At 38.0% G+C, this 15,496-nt stretch overlaps 2 protein-coding genes across 6 annotated transcripts in view; both read left to right on the top strand.

Annotated features, from left to right (window-relative positions):
- The window catches only part of pdcb (phosducin b), a 6,524-nt gene extending 5,501 nt beyond the window's left edge, over positions 1 to 1,023 (top strand). The window contains exon 5 of the mRNA XM_020602815.1: positions 1 to 1,023. This exon is cut by the window's left edge and continues 4 nt beyond it. Within this exon, the coding sequence (XP_020458471.1) occupies positions 1 to 498 (498 nt within the window). The 3' untranslated portion in view covers positions 499 to 1,023.
- Positions 1,024 to 7,091: 6,068 nt separating this feature from the next.
- tprb (translocated promoter region b, nuclear basket protein) overlaps positions 7,092 to 15,496 on the top strand; it is a 25,124-nt gene continuing 16,719 nt past the window's right edge. For all 5 annotated transcript variants that reach the window (XM_020602720.1, XM_020602719.1, XM_020602716.1 and 2 more), the window contains exons 1-16: positions 7,092 to 7,277; positions 7,717 to 7,821; positions 7,939 to 8,012; positions 8,986 to 9,082; positions 9,180 to 9,283; positions 9,388 to 9,552; positions 10,472 to 10,564; positions 10,698 to 10,778; positions 11,344 to 11,431; positions 11,608 to 11,748; positions 11,918 to 12,021; positions 12,137 to 12,334; positions 12,435 to 12,542; positions 12,636 to 12,862; positions 13,584 to 13,747; positions 14,859 to 15,001. In XM_020602720.1, the coding sequence (XP_020458376.1) occupies positions 7,127 to 7,277; positions 7,717 to 7,821; positions 7,939 to 8,012; positions 8,986 to 9,082; positions 9,180 to 9,283; positions 9,388 to 9,552; positions 10,472 to 10,564; positions 10,698 to 10,778; positions 11,344 to 11,431; positions 11,608 to 11,748; positions 11,918 to 12,021; positions 12,137 to 12,334; positions 12,435 to 12,542; positions 12,636 to 12,862; positions 13,584 to 13,747; positions 14,859 to 15,001 (2,043 nt within the window). In that variant the 5' untranslated portion in view covers positions 7,092 to 7,126. The remainder of the gene's footprint in view (positions 7,278 to 7,716; positions 7,822 to 7,938; positions 8,013 to 8,985; positions 9,083 to 9,179; positions 9,284 to 9,387; positions 9,553 to 10,471; positions 10,565 to 10,697; positions 10,779 to 11,343; positions 11,432 to 11,607; positions 11,749 to 11,917; positions 12,022 to 12,136; positions 12,335 to 12,434; positions 12,543 to 12,635; positions 12,863 to 13,583; positions 13,748 to 14,858; positions 15,002 to 15,496) is intronic.

Here is a 15,496-nt window from a genome sequence, read left to right on the forward strand (position 1 = left end):
GAACTTCTTAAGGAGGAGGATGAGGGATGTCTCAAGAAATACAGGCGGCGGTGCATGCGGGAGATGCATGACAAGCTGAGCTTTGGGCCCAAGTTTGAAGGTGTACATGACCTGGACAATGGAGAGGCCTTTCTAGAAGTCATCGAAAAGGAGCATTGCAGCACAGTGGTGGTTGTCCACATATACAAGGTTGGAGTCAAAGGTTGTGAGGAGCTTAACAATTGTCTTGATTGCCTGGCCACTGAGTACCCCACTGTAAAGTTCTGCAGGATTGATGCTGTTGCATCTGGCGCTGCTGAACGTTTTTCAGATGACGTTTTGCCTACGCTGCTGTTGTACAAAGCTGGAGAACTAATAGGAAACTTCCTGGCCTGTATGCGGCATCTAAACGAGGAGTTTTTCGCAACCGATGTGGAGGCTTTTCTCAACAGCTACGGCCTCTTGCCAGAGAAAGACCTGCCAGGACTGGAAGATGAAGAAGAAAACGATGTAGAATAAACACAGAGTTTGGCTGCTGAGGAAGAAAGGAAGCTGTCTCAGAAGGCTGGAGTGGACAAGTTATTCCTTTGGGCTTAATAGAAAAAAGCATTTGATTGAATTGATCTGTACACGTTATTTATAAATCCAAGGAAAATACATTGTGATGTCCCCAAATATACAAAACGCATGTACACTTAAGGTCTTTATGATTTTGGCCAAAAAAAAAAAAAAAGATATTTGAGGAACTAAGCAGAAAAGGGACTTAAGAGGCCAAAGCAGTCTGGATGTGGAAACATTTTTGTGTAAATATGTCTGATCCTTGCATCTTAAGCCAGTGTGATGGGAGGTGCATATTGTGTAAAAACATTCACACATGTACCTCTGGTACATTAACATTAATCAGTGAAATGAAACAGACAAAAAAGGGGGTTACTTTTTGTGGTAGTAATATGAATCAGCCTACAAGTCCTTGACTTGACACAATGGTCAATATCATTGTCATCATTTAATTTTGCTAGGGATTTGGTTATTACTTCAAACTGTATACAGGAATCTGATGAAACAAATCCTAATATACATGTTGTTCAGGATAAAAAATAATAATAAAATTTAATAAAATAGTAAAGTTTTTCATTGCATCTTACTCATTTACAATTAAAACCATAGCCATAACTTGTCATTTCTATTCCTCAAGCTGTGTTGGTCTCTATTCTGATTACACAGAAATACTGTAATATGCTAATCAGTGAGTTTTAGAAGTGCTGCTAACTGTTTCCCCACGTTTCCAGTGTTTGTGCTAAGATCAGCAAACCATGTACTGGCTGTAGCTTCATATTTAATATATAGAATGAAATTCTCTCATCTAACTTTATCCAAGAACACAAATGATAATATTTCCCAAAATGCTGAACTATTGCTTTAAATGTTATTCTCATTCTGAGATTCTGTCTTAAATACTGAGGGCATACAAAACACTCCAGCATAATTTTTAAACTGTCTCACAAGATTCAGCCAATGAGGCTCCGCCATCTAAATGTTCACATTTCAAATTCACCATCAACATCTAGACTGCAGTTTTTACCTAACCCATTCATCTTCACCGGCTTGTATTTTATGCCGATGATACTCTTTGATACAAATCCTATTCAAACCTATGTGTTAATATCGAGTATATACTGTAGCTACACCCCAACTTTTTTTAGGAATATGTCATTTAAAAGACCTTGAAAAGACTTCAGTTGCAGCTAATTTGTAAGAATTGTCTTTCACACATGCACACAATCATTTTACCTTTTCTTCAGAAAGAGGTACCAAGGGGGGAAAACTGCAAAATGCACACATGCAATTAGACATACCATTGCAGCAAACTCCTCTTTTCTCTTCCACTGAAGCAGGCCTACACATGTTAAGTAACCTCAGCTGTTAGGTTTGTAGCACAGACTCCCCTTTGACCCCAGTGAACTGCAGGCATGCCAGGACCACAACATAAAAGCCAATGAAGATTTTTTAAAAGATTTTTTTAAGTAAGTACTTGCAGTACTAACCTCCAGTTTGATATATTTTGAGCTAAACTGAGTTGCCTTATATCTGTAGAAATGGTCAAACACATTACCACACAAGCACAAACACTGGCACATTAGTAACCATGGCTTTGCTGTAAAAGCTGATAATTTGTGTATATAACTTTTTTAATAGAAGAATATGTATATGTTTCTGTGTTATCAGAATAGAGCCGGTTCAACGTTGTCTTTTTCAAACTCAATGATTCTCCTGACTCTCCAGGCACTTCAGACAACAGCTATTTAATTGTTGTTTTTCTCCTTCTTCTGGTTGTCAGTGGAATTAACAATTAGAGTAACAACAACTAGAGTAATGAAACTGTCATAATATCAGACAGCTTGTAATGCTTCATCAAAGAGTGCCATTTGATGATGCATAGTGCAGAGATCTGTGCGGAGGTTTTAAGGTCAGTCCTCTTCAGGATTAAGGTTGTAGCTTTAGTAGTGATAAACAAACAGTTGTGTTAATAGTTTCCCCAGACGGCGATCTACGTGGGAACCACACATGAGTTCATATCCGTTCTGACCTTCCAGTGTCTTCAACATGCCCACCAATGATTGAACAGATAAGGCGAATGAATCGAAAGCATGAAAATCGCCCATTTTGAGAGGTGGTGTACTCATGATGGCACTCAACTCGGACTGCACTAGTTGGCGGTGCTGCCCGTACCTATCCTGTAAGGCTTGCAAGGCTGCCATGTATGGTTGTGGGTGATGCATATATGCCTTTGCCAGTGCGTAGCAGCTGGCTTTAAAGAGTGCTAAGAGTGCCTTTATACCTGTTTAGGCCCAAAGACAAAAAAACCACCATAGCTGACTGTTAAACTGAATAATATGGGTTCATACACACTACACCTGCTTTACAGTATGCCTTTGCATAAGGACCACCAGACACAAGATGTCTGTGGCTTCTTGTTAATAAGTTTCAATAATTGCTTAGAGATTGCCTGCAAAGGGGCTCTTGGCTTGTAATTAACTTTAAAATCAAAAGCTAGTGAACTGTAACATGCCAACACATATTTTTCTAAGGATATACTGCACATGTGTCTGTGATTCCACCATACCACATCTGGCAGGGCTTGCACAGCCTCTAGCAGGCAACACCTCACTTTTATATGGTAGCGTGTCTAAGATTTGTCAAAACCTTTTTCATGCCTCCCACAAGAGCATTTTGAGCAGTGAGAGGTTTCCCCAGGGTGCCCAAACATGGCAGCCACTCTGGGTGCTGCTGACCTGTGCACTGCAAGAGTGGAAGCTAGCTAACCAAAACATTTCATATTTCAGGCTTTTGTGCCACCACTGGCCCAAATAAAATAGTTTTTACTTTTTAATATGTCTCTGAGCTTCCACCTCATATCACAGTGATGTGCAGTGTATGTGGCATTCTTCCAACAGGAACTTGAGTTCAGTAAGTGCAACAGCTGAGAGTCCAGCCAAGGGCTGAGATAATAGTCAGCTTGATACAAGATGATTCATCTGTAAGACTGGAATAAACATTAAACAAGTGACCAAACCAACACATAACCAATGTGTGGGCTTTTTCTAAGACTCAGACTTTATGGACTTATCAAAATAACTTTGCTGAGCAAACTCATGAACAGTTTTTGCATGTCCACATTTGGCAGTGTTTCAGGCTTTACTCAGTCTAGCTTCTTGGAACAGGACCCAGAATGTGATTTGACTCATCACTCCCCTGAAATGAATGTTTACCTCCGTGTTTACCCCTGTAGTGACCATCTGATCCCACCCCCGTTTTCTGACATTTGGATTCCCCCTTTGTTTATACTGCTTTGCTGTTTTTGTGTTTGGGCTCCTGAAAAGCAATGCTGCCACGCTCCAGTTCACCCACATAAAAAACAATTTCACTGAGGTGATGTCATGAGATGGCTGATGAAGCCTGCTTAGAGATGTAGTTGGCACCTAAGACCAAATATGGAAAGCGGATGTGGGGGAGGTAGAGGGTGACATCGGGGTGCTGTGCTCATTTGTTGTCATCATACATGAAACCCTATTTTATCTGTCCTGGTTTGGAAATTTGTAAGTTCTTCATGACTCATTCTATCTGATGCTGTGATAATATAAATGCTATTGTTTGACACATTTAGTCCTGATAAGATTAAACTTTTACATATAAAAAAACAGATGCGTCCATTAAACATTAAATACTATTATGTTATTGATCAAACAAAATGTGAGCAAATTATTAACTGATAACAGGAAGGACAGTAGAAGAGATAAGAATCGCTGGTATGAGGATGAGAATGAGTAACAAAGCTGTAACTCCTGTGGGAAAATAATTTATAGAGCACACAAACCCCCCACATGGGCTGGTCTTACTAGGGTTTTGTATGCTATACTGAGTTTTATGAGTGTTTGAGTGAATGGAAAGATGCAGGGATGAAAGAAAGGATGGGTAGATGGATGAAAATGGGTAAATCACTATCCATCCAAAGTTCTTTTGAATTGTTGTCTCACTGTAAGAGACAGACCATTTACATTTATTGAATGTTACAGGGAATTTCAAATAGAAAATTGTTTGTCCAGGTGAATCACACCTGAAACACAGTAGACTGCAGTGTGTAGGTGTCCATGCTTATGGGTTTCACTCTATGACAAGTGCTGACAACAACCAACATGGCTGAATCAGATAAAGAGGTTTGCACTAATGTTGCCATTTGTGCATCTTGGTATCCAGGTGGGACAGCCAAGTGTAAGAAAATTGTTCTGCTGCCTGAAGCAAACCCCTGCCTTAATGCTTTTCCTGTTTGTTCAGTTGGTCTTTTGTCTACCAGAAGTATCACCTTGGTTATGAACCAATAAACCACTGAGGTAGCTGTCAAAACTGGTCCAGACAGGGTCTGAATACCAATAAGGCATATGTCACCAGGGACACATTTAATAAATGGCTGAATTAAAAAATGAGAATGCAATAACCCACATAAGGAGTAATTAAAACTTATAGCATTTCAATATAATTTAAAGTTACTGTATATTTGAAAAGAAAACATGTTTTTGATTAATTTTAGACATTCAACCTTCAAGAATCTGGAATTTACAAAAGCATTCTCTTATGTATTATTTTACATGGTCGGCTATTACAAGCACTAAAGTTACAAAAATACCATTTTTGTAGGACAATTATGTGGCATGTATTGTAGTATATGAATCTTTGAAGGGAACAGAAATAAGGCCAATCATTCAATGGTAAAATGAACACTATTGTGGTGAGAATATATTGCATGTATCCAAGATTTTTAAAAAAATAAAGAGTTTGTAGTACAAATATCAAAAGCCATATAAAAACAACCTCTGAAAATGTTTGAGAATTACAAAACTCATATTTTATTTATTTCTTAAAAATATTAAACTATATAAAATTATATTTTCTTTCAATTTTATTTTCCTACTTTATGCTGCAAATGTTGTTGCAAAGCTTTCCCTGTATGTCATATATACTTGTGATAGAGATTTCTAAAGGCTTAATTTATATAATTTTTCTTTAAAAATAGGATAAAAATGTCACAATTAGCATTACAATCTTACACATGCAACTCTTCTTCATGTCAATAAATTCCCAAAATTCTCCAAAATATTACTGGATACTTTGCAGCTCATTATGACACATACAGTATATGGGTGGATACATATAGAAACACAGGCTAGTGTATATCCAAAGCTTACTGTTAAAAATACCAAGTATCTGTAGTGGCCATTTAACCCTGTACAAAATGCACCTTAAAATTTAAACTGGTGTATGTACAACACATTTTTTATGAAGCCTCCAATGGTTATTGTGTCATGAGGATGGATTGATTGTTGTGGTTGGTGGGAAAGATTGCTGTTTTGCACCTTATTGTAATATTACTGGAATCATTTTTAGGTTGGTCACTTCTGAACTTCCCAGAAGTATGCAAGTTAGGTTTTCCAAAAGAAACACCCTTTGAATGAATTACATCCTCCCTTTTCGGGCCACACATACACACACTACATTGATGCTGTACTCATGGCACCATCTGCTGTTCATTTTTGGCTGAGGGAGTGAGCATTGAGTCAGCACCAGAGGTTATTAACAAATAACAAATTACTTTAATAAATCAGCTGTTCAGAATGCAGCTTCACCTTGTTCTAATAACCAAAATTCTTTAGGTTAAAGCCTATTAAATCTTTTTTTCAAGTGAATCCAAAGTTCCATACTTATAAGTACCTTAGGTCATTTGTTAACATTCGTGTTTTGATCCTTTACCAAGTAAAGCAGCAACACCACGAGTGTAAAAGTCCTGCATTCAAAACTGCAATCATGTAACAGTATTACTGTATTACCATCACTGTGTGTGTGTGTGTGTGTGTGTGTGTGTGTGTGTGTGGTTGTTCGACTGCGTGCTGGCCCTGCAATGGACTGGCAACCTGTCCAGGGTGTACCCCGCCTTTTACCAGCTGGGATTGGCTCCAGTCCCCCCACGACCCCGTTCGGGACTAAGCGGTATAGAAAATGAATGAATGAATGAATATTATCACCATCACAATTACCCAAAGTTCAAAGCAACATCTTCAAATGTTTTGTTTTGTCTAAGTAACAGTCTAAACCTCAAAGTTATTAGGTTTACTGTTATTTAAGTCAAAGAACAGCCATAGATCATCACACTTGAGAGGCTGAAATATGATATGTTTAAATTTTTATGTGAAAATTACTTAAACAATTAGCCAGTTATATTGACTAAATCAACTAATCAATTAATTGACTGGTCATTGATGCTTAAACTGTATAGCCTGCTGTTGTTTTTATTTTTTTTTTAAACAAATCATGTATTATACACATTGCTGTAAAATCAGATTGAAAACATTAAAAATAAATAAATTCGAAAGTGAAAGGAATGAAAGTTTGTTTTTAAACCATGTATTTATTTGTGTATTTATTCACTTATTCATTAGGTTGTTTATTACAAATAATAGCCTAAACTTACGTTTGTGTCCCTTTTTTATTGGGTAAGTCCACATTACAGAAATACATGTCCCAAAATGCTCCAGGACCACCACGATAAAGCCAAACTGCGCGTGCGCCTGCGCTTGCACGTAGTGTTGTCGGAAAAATGGCGGCACTACTGCTGGAGGAGTTGGAAGGTTCTGAACTATCTAAATTATCAAAAACATCTCAAAACAAACTGGAGAAGATTTTTTCGGATCAGCAGTATGAAATTGATTCTTTGAAAGCACAACAGGAACAGTTTCGGGTTGACAGCGGTAAGTTGTTGCCGTACTGTTTTTCTAGCTAGCGGTGCTAAAGTGTTTGGCTTTGCTCAGCATGCATACATATTAGTGAACGGAGCAAGGTTAAAGTGAATCATTCTACTTTGAATTTAGTATCACATCAGCGAATTTAGGAATTTAAGCAAGTGTTGGGTAAAAATCAAGGTTGACCTTGTTCATGTGATGCTATCTAAAGCCAACGTTAGCTAACTTACTGAGCTAACGCTAGAGTTAACGTAGTTTCGATTTAGCTAAATAAGATTTGATTTGGTATTGTTATGTCATAAGACAATCCACAACAGCACACTTGGCATCATATTCGGTAAAAGAGGAGAAAAAACGTGAGATATAACAAATTGAACACTTAGGTGCCGCTGTGAACCAACCAATGTGGCGTTTCATATTTGTGTTTTTGTTGACCGTCTTCTTACAGAGCAGCATTTCTTTGAAAAAGTCAAACAGCTTGCTCAATGTCAGGAAGAGTTTTTGTCCAAGAATCAAGAACATCTTAAACTCAAGGAGGAGTTTAAAAAACTTGGTAAGAGTGAACTTAATACATACACTAATGTTCTATATTGGCTCAGCTCGACTCCACTTCGTTGGGTTGTATTAACACACTTCATGATTTTGGCTTTTTTCTTCAAATCTTATTTAGGGGAGGAACTTAAAAGTATGCATGAGAAGAATAGGGAATATGAATCAACCCAAGAGAGATGTTCATCAGACCTGGTAAGTAGAAATCAGCAGTATTAATAACCAGTTTGTTTTAGACATGGGCCGAATACTTTCGCAAGGCACTGTATATACATACATACATACATACATACATACATACATATATATACATACATACATATATGTGTGTATATATATATATGTGTGTATATATGTGTGTGTGTGTGTGTGTGTATGTATATGTATATATATATATATGTGTGTGTGTATGTATATATATGTATGTATATATATATATATGTATATATATGTATATATGTGTATGTATGTATATATGTGTATGTATGTATATATATATATGTGTATGTATGTATATATATATATGTGTATGTATGTATATATATATGTGTATGTATGTATGTATGTATGTATGTATGTATGTGTATGTATGTATATATATATATATATATATGTATATATATACACATACATACGCACAATTATAGAGTAAGCGTGTTTTAAAAATTTGACGTTTTTAAAAGAAGCCATTTTCGGTTTCGTTTCGGTTTTCGGCCAAATGCATCCTAAATTTTCGGTTTCGGTTTCGGCCCAGAATTTTCATTTCGGTGCATCACTACATATTACTATTTATATTTTATGTCAATGTGTAGCTGTTTTAGAGCTTAATTAACTTAATGCTCACATGATGACTTAACAAGCTTAAAATGTTTAGAAACCATCTGTCATTGGTATTTTGGGAAAGTGAAAACACAATAATATAAACAGTGGTTTGCAAGAGGTGCATTTGGTTATTGTTTCTGTCTTTGAATTTCCTACTGACATACATGAGGAGAAGAATACTTTTGAAAATGTTACATAAAGTACATTTAGAGTGAACCACATTTTTAAATTAACTTACCACAGGTAATATTGATATTGACAAAATTTCTGCTATACTTGGTAAGTAGCACTTTATATACAAGTGATACCAGCAAAACACTATGTTTGAATTTATGGCTTGTTGTAGACTCTGCTCACCAGAGCCAAAGAAGAGCTGGAGACGGAAAAGCGAGAGCTTGTGCAAACACTGGAGAAGAGATCCTTGGAAGTGGAGCATTTAAATGGTATAGACAGTTGAACTTGTATAGAGACATGCTTATTTTTTTATTTGTATGTACTAACTGTCACTTTATCATTATACTTACATTATATTGGTTGCAGATGACTTGAGGCAACTCAGTGATAAGCTAGTGGAAGTCAACACCTCTAAGATGGCCCTGCAGATGAAGTTAGATGAGCTTGAAACAACTGAAGTCAACATTAAAGTGAGCTATGCTGTTATTTTTAAACTGAAATAATATCTTAATTTGATTTGTCCATAGAGGAAGTGTTTCCTTATAAGCAAAGTTGTGGTGGTCTGGTGTTTCAGTACAAGGAGAGGCGTATGGAACAGGAGAAGGAGCTACTCCATGGTCAAATATCCTGGCTGAATAAGGAGTTGAAGGAGAAGAGTGAAGAACTGCTGTCCCTCTCCCGAGAGAAGGGAAATGAGATCCTGCAGTTGAAATGCACCCTGGAGAATAAAGAGAATGAGGCAAGTAATTTTTTCTTTATTTACTAATACATCTTTATCTAGCAAGTACTATGTTAATGATACAGTACCAATAGTTAAGTTTGTGAAATTACATTACAGTATAGAGAATTGATGCGCAAGCCAGTACACCACTAGCCTTGCACATAAACAGAGATGGTGTCATTAGGTACTTACTCTTATTTTTCGTCCATTACCCAATGACCAACTGATTTTATTGTAGTGTTTAGCTGACTATATAGACACAGGTGTTTCAGAACACCCGCCTCTGGTGTAAATTACTCAGAGGTTAGTCTTGGGAAAACTGAAATAAAGGGGTGCAAGTGTATTGAGCACAATGAGAATCCACAGTTTACCACAGCTAGCTAAAGGTTTATGGGACAGTTTTGCTGACTCTATAGACATTGGTGTTTCTAATTCCCATAAGAAAGTACACCTGCCTCAGATATTAAAATACTCAGAAGTTTGTCTTGGAAAGATTAAAGTAAAGGGGTACAAAATGTAATGAGAACAGTGAGAATCCACAGTCTGCCACGGTTATACTAAAAGTACTAGGTATCTACTCATACATGCCTGTACTGTTATATAATTGTTGCTTTTAAGTAATTTTTAAAGCTTATCTAATTAGCATTCTAATGTTTTATCTATATATGTAGTGGGATAAAGTTCTGACTGTAGATACTGCACACTCTGCACTGCTGTTATTGCACTTCTGGTTAGATGCTAATCTGTATTTCATTACCTTGTACTTGTACATGGGTAATGACAATAAGGTTGAATCTAATCTATATATGCATTTTAATTTTTTATTCATTCTTGTAAAGCACACTGAATTGCTGTTGCTTAGGAAAATGTGCTATATAAATAAACTTGTCATATATTATTGTTGTTGTTGTTGTTGTTATTTTGTTTTCACTTCCAGTTGAACCGACTACATGACCAAGTGGCCAGTTTGAAGGCTTCAAATGAGAATCATCAGAGACAGAATGAAGACCTGATCAGCAAAGTAAAAGAAGTATGTGTGGCTATTACACAGAAGACTCACATTACTTTTTAAAAGTATTTTCTCCATTAAAATTGCAGTATTGCAAGCACTCAGTGTAAGATTTTATCATTGAATAGCATGACTGGATCTTTATGCATTTTAGGTGAAGGAGCAACAAGCCACCATGGAGGAAAAGTTCAGAACTGAGCTGAATACCAACATTAAGCTCTCCAATTTATACAAGGTATGTTCACATGTGAAAGCGAGCCCGAATAGTCCAGTACTGAATATGAACATAACATTTACTCCCAGTTCACTGTATTTTTAGTGAGTGCTACTGTCTCACAACTAAGAACACACAAGCAAACCTTACCGCTTTGATTAGACAAGAAAGTAAGTGTATATACTATTTTTTTCCAATAACAAGAAAAATCAAATGTGATTATAACTAGACAGGTTCCACCCAGGACTTTAATTTACTGACTGCTGCAAGAATTCTGGTGAAAACATGTTGCATTGGTGTTTTCTCCTTTTACACTATAGTGCTCTGAAAATTAAATGAGAATATTTAATAAGTGGATTTATAAGCAAGCATTATATTTCCCTGGTAGGCTAGTGGTTAAGCGCTGCGCCCCGGGTTCGAATCAGGGTTGCATCAGGAAGGGCATCCAGCGTAAAACACATGCCAAATGTCAACATGCGAGTCATCAGTGTGACGATGCGTTGTGGCGACCCCTAAACGGAAAAAGCCGAAAGTGACTTTCTGTCAGCAAGCATTATATTTACTGTGACTTTTGTTGTGGTGGCAGGGAGCAGCCGCAGATTCTGAAGCGAAAAGTGAAGAGCTGAGTCGAGCAGTGGAGGACCTACATAAGCTGCTAAAAGAAGGTGGAGAAGGTGTGGCTAGCACAAAATGACCACAGCTGGCCTTCCTGTCATCTAGTGCTTGATTTCTTCATTGAAGGAGATAGTCTGGCTGTACTGAATTTTGTTTGTTTAGATTTGTGGTTTGACTGACTAAATGAGTTTCCATTGTTGGTATTCTCTGATGTTTGCTCTTTTTACTGCCTCAGCCAACAAGGCCCTTGAGGACAAGTTGCAGGAGATGAATGGTGCCAGAGAGAAGGATGCTGCTGAACTAAAGGAGAGGATCCAGGCTCTGGAGAAAGAGCTGGACAACGCCAATGAGTTGCTGTCAAGTTCTAAGCTTAGAGGTCACTCATGTTATTCAGTTTTTTGTCCTTTTAACACCAATTTCTATTGTGAACGTTTTAAAGTATATCAACATCAAAATGTTCTTGAATTTAAGAGAAGCCAACACTATGCCTTGTAGGAGTTTTGTTTAAATAACTGACCCATGATCTCTACTTTTTCTGTCTCCAGGCCCTATCATTACAACATCAGCGCTGACAGAGAAGCAAATGACCACAATGTCTCCAACAGCAGCTGCTGTATCCAAGATCAAACCTGACATGAAGCTAACTGAGGTAAATGAATTTCAACACCCAAACTGTTGACTTTATTATAAGTCATAGTGAAACTTTCAAGTGAGTTGCCAGGATTGACTTGTACAAAGAAAGGTGCTTTCATCTGTATTTTCAGTTGTATACAGCCTATGTGGAGAGCCAGGAGCAGCTGCAGTTGGAACGACTGGAGAACAAGCGAGTCAACAAATATCTAGATGATATAGTACAGGAAGTGGAAGCAAAAGCTCCTGTTCTCAAACGGCAAAGAGACGAGCATGAGCGCATGCAGAAATCGGTGGCCAGTCTTTCTGCCAAGTTGGAGCAGGCTGTTAAGGTTCATAATGCATGGATAATACATTTAGTCTTGCATAACACCTTTTGCATTTTAAAGTCATACTAATCAATTTATGCATTTTCATGTGTGTTTACTTCAGGAGGTGGACCGTCTGCAAACAGAGGCTGATGAGGCCAACAAGCGCTCCTCTGTCTTGGAAAGGGACAGCCAGAGGTATGAACGGCAGCTGACAGACATGGCTCAGCAGGTAGATTCAGTTTATTAGTCCATTTTAATTGTGATGACATGTTTGATATTGAACATATAAATAATCTGATATCTGCACAACTTTTCTTTCCAGGTACGTGTGCTGCTGATTGAGCTGGAAGAGGCTCGTGGAAACCATGTGATTCTTGAGGAAGAGGGGAGCTCAGCTGATGTCAGCAGCACATCAGAGGTGATCAGCCAACATCTGGTGACGTTCCGCAGTGTGGAAGAGCTTCAGAAGCAGAACCAGTATCTTATAGCGGTCCTAAGAGAGCTCAGTGATGCCCAAGAGAAGGAAGAGTTTGAGGCCACCAGCAACCAGTATGTTATGAATTGGTTTTCTTTTTGTTGAAACCAAATGAATCAAGCTTTCCTAAACTGAAAATTTAAAACAATATTTATAAATGTTTTTTCCATCCAAAATGTTCTTGTTTTTCTTTCCCCAGTTTAATAATACAGTGGAACCTTGGATTGCGAGTAACCCAGTTTGCAAGTGTTTTGCAAGACGAGTAAAAATTTTGATTCGATATACAAGTGAGGTCTTGCAATACAAGTAGTACGTACGCTTTGTCTGCGGAGCGTCACGTGACACATGTCACAACTGAGCCGATGGTTCTCGCGCTTCACTCGTATAGTCAGTATCTGTATTGTAACAATGACCCCTCACGCCAGCCATGATTCTTTTCAAAGTTGAAGTGATAAGTGGAATAAGGATAAGTGGGTGGAACGAATCATCTGAGTTTCCATTATCTCTTATGGGGAAATTCGCTTTGATATACAAGTGCTTTGGATTACGAGCACGTTTCGGGAACGAATTATACTCACAATCCAAGGTTCCACTGTATTGAGTTTTATAATATATTGTGGTCAGTTATTTGTACATTTTGATGTGACTGACCTCGCTAAAACCTGTGGTTCAGCATTTTTTTCCCAGTTATTCTAAAGCACATGGCTGGCATACTCAAGCATGTAAACACTGGGGTGTTCTTGTGTGTCCGATTTGAATGTTTGTCACTTGGCTGATCAAATTGAACTGTTACAGGCATGGGGAGCTGGGGCAGAGTTTGGAGAAAGCCCAGGCTGAGCTTGAGTCCCTGAAGGAGCAGCGTAGCCAACAGATAAAGATGACTGAGTCCATTGTGAGGCAGAGGGACATGTACCGTGTGCTGCTGGCTCAGGCAACTGGAGTTAGCTTCCCTCAGCAAGGTAACCCAGACAGGATAAGCCAGTAAATCTCAAATGGCCATCCATTATGGAAGCCCACAATTTAAAGTAGTTTGGGTTCAGTCAGATAGCAAAAATTTCTCTTTTTGTGACATCACTACCCTTTACAGCAGTGGTTCTCAGACATTTTTTGTCATTCCCCATTTAAGAGGGCGGACGAATTTATTCAAATATCAAATAACACCAAGTTCAAAACTGATAAAATATAAGTGCAACTATGGTTTGACAGGGGGATAGTTTTCAGTTTTGCAGCACTTGTCTCATCCAGCATAATCGACACCATGTCTACAGTTACAGGGAGAATGAGCTGCTCAGCAATTGTGTGATTTTTTTTTTGTTTGTTTGTTTGTTTTTTGCACTGTGCAATTCTCTATACAACTTTGAAGCCATTTGTGCTTTGCTGTTCATTGATGCAGATTTTACCATGCGATTTTCTCCTGCTGACGGTATTCTGCCAGTCGAGTGGCTTATTAACGTTTCTAAATATCTTATTAATTTGTTGGGTCTCATGCTTTTTGCTGCCAGCGGCTTAAGACACAAGACACACACATGGGTCCCTCCTCTGCCCCCACTATTCCCTCCGTGAATCCAAGTGCAAGATAGGCTTCATCATATTTCCTTTTCAGCTGGCTTTTTGGTTGATAAGGCTTTAATGCCTGTCGTTTCTTTGTCTGCTTGCGCTGAATCACTTGCTTTTTTTTGTCGTCCATATAACAACTTTATTCCTTTAAGTTATTATGTCCACTACGTACACTATTGGCCCTCTGTGCGAACGTTTCCTTATATCGTTGCCTGGCAGTTAACATGCCGGCGTTAAACCATTATTGTTGCACTATGGTTCCACTTTTTTCTCCCGGGGGCCGAAATGATGTTATTTTAATTTACTTTTATTCATTTAAATGACCCATTTCTAATTTTATTCATTCACTGCGCCCCACCTGTCATGTCTTTATTTCCCACTAGTGGGGCGCGCCCCACACTTTGAGAACCACGGCCTTACATTATCTGTTTATTCATTTATTTATTTATTTATTTATTTATTTATTTTACTTTATTCCCTATATGTATATATATTTTATTTATTTTTTTTTAGGTACACCACCTGAGGAGTTGTCTCTCATGTCCACCCCCCGACGCTCACCTGCAGTGACTCCCACCACAGGAACACCCACTGCACTCGTCTCCATGGTGACGGAGTCTGCTGAAGCTGTAGAGGCTAAAGCAGCTTTGCGACAGGTGGGTCCTAGACAGCATTTAAACTGATATCTTTACAATTGTTTCTGCATTTAATCGTTAAAAGCCCACAGCAGTGACAAATTTTGTTGATATGATGTGAAATGTATTGTTCCAGGCCTTATTTTGCTTGATGGTCCATTTATTGTAAAGCAATTTCATGGCCTTGACTATTGAGATTTGTTTATTTCAGATATATAACTAGTCTTCCAGTGGATCGGGTTTTATGTATATGGTCACCTACTGTATGTAGCCACTACACTGCTGAGCCTGGCTCATTTGTTTTCATGACTGCCACTAGATGGCAATGTGTCTGTTGCAAGATCTTCACTTATGTGGATGAATCTGCCCCAAAGAGTCTTACACTTTTGTTTTAATGATGCAAGATAAATGTAAGTGTTTATGTAATCACCTACCTAGTTAGTTTATGAAAGAGCACAAAAGTACAACAGTCCCAAGCAGGCACAAAGGAAAGGAACTAAGCTTAAAGGAAATTCT

Source organism: Monopterus albus, unplaced genomic scaffold, assembly GCF_001952655.1.
Source record: "Monopterus albus unplaced genomic scaffold, M_albus_1.0 scaffold58.1, whole genome shotgun sequence".
In the NCBI taxonomy this organism is placed as follows: Eukaryota; Metazoa; Chordata; class Actinopteri; order Synbranchiformes; family Synbranchidae; genus Monopterus; species Monopterus albus.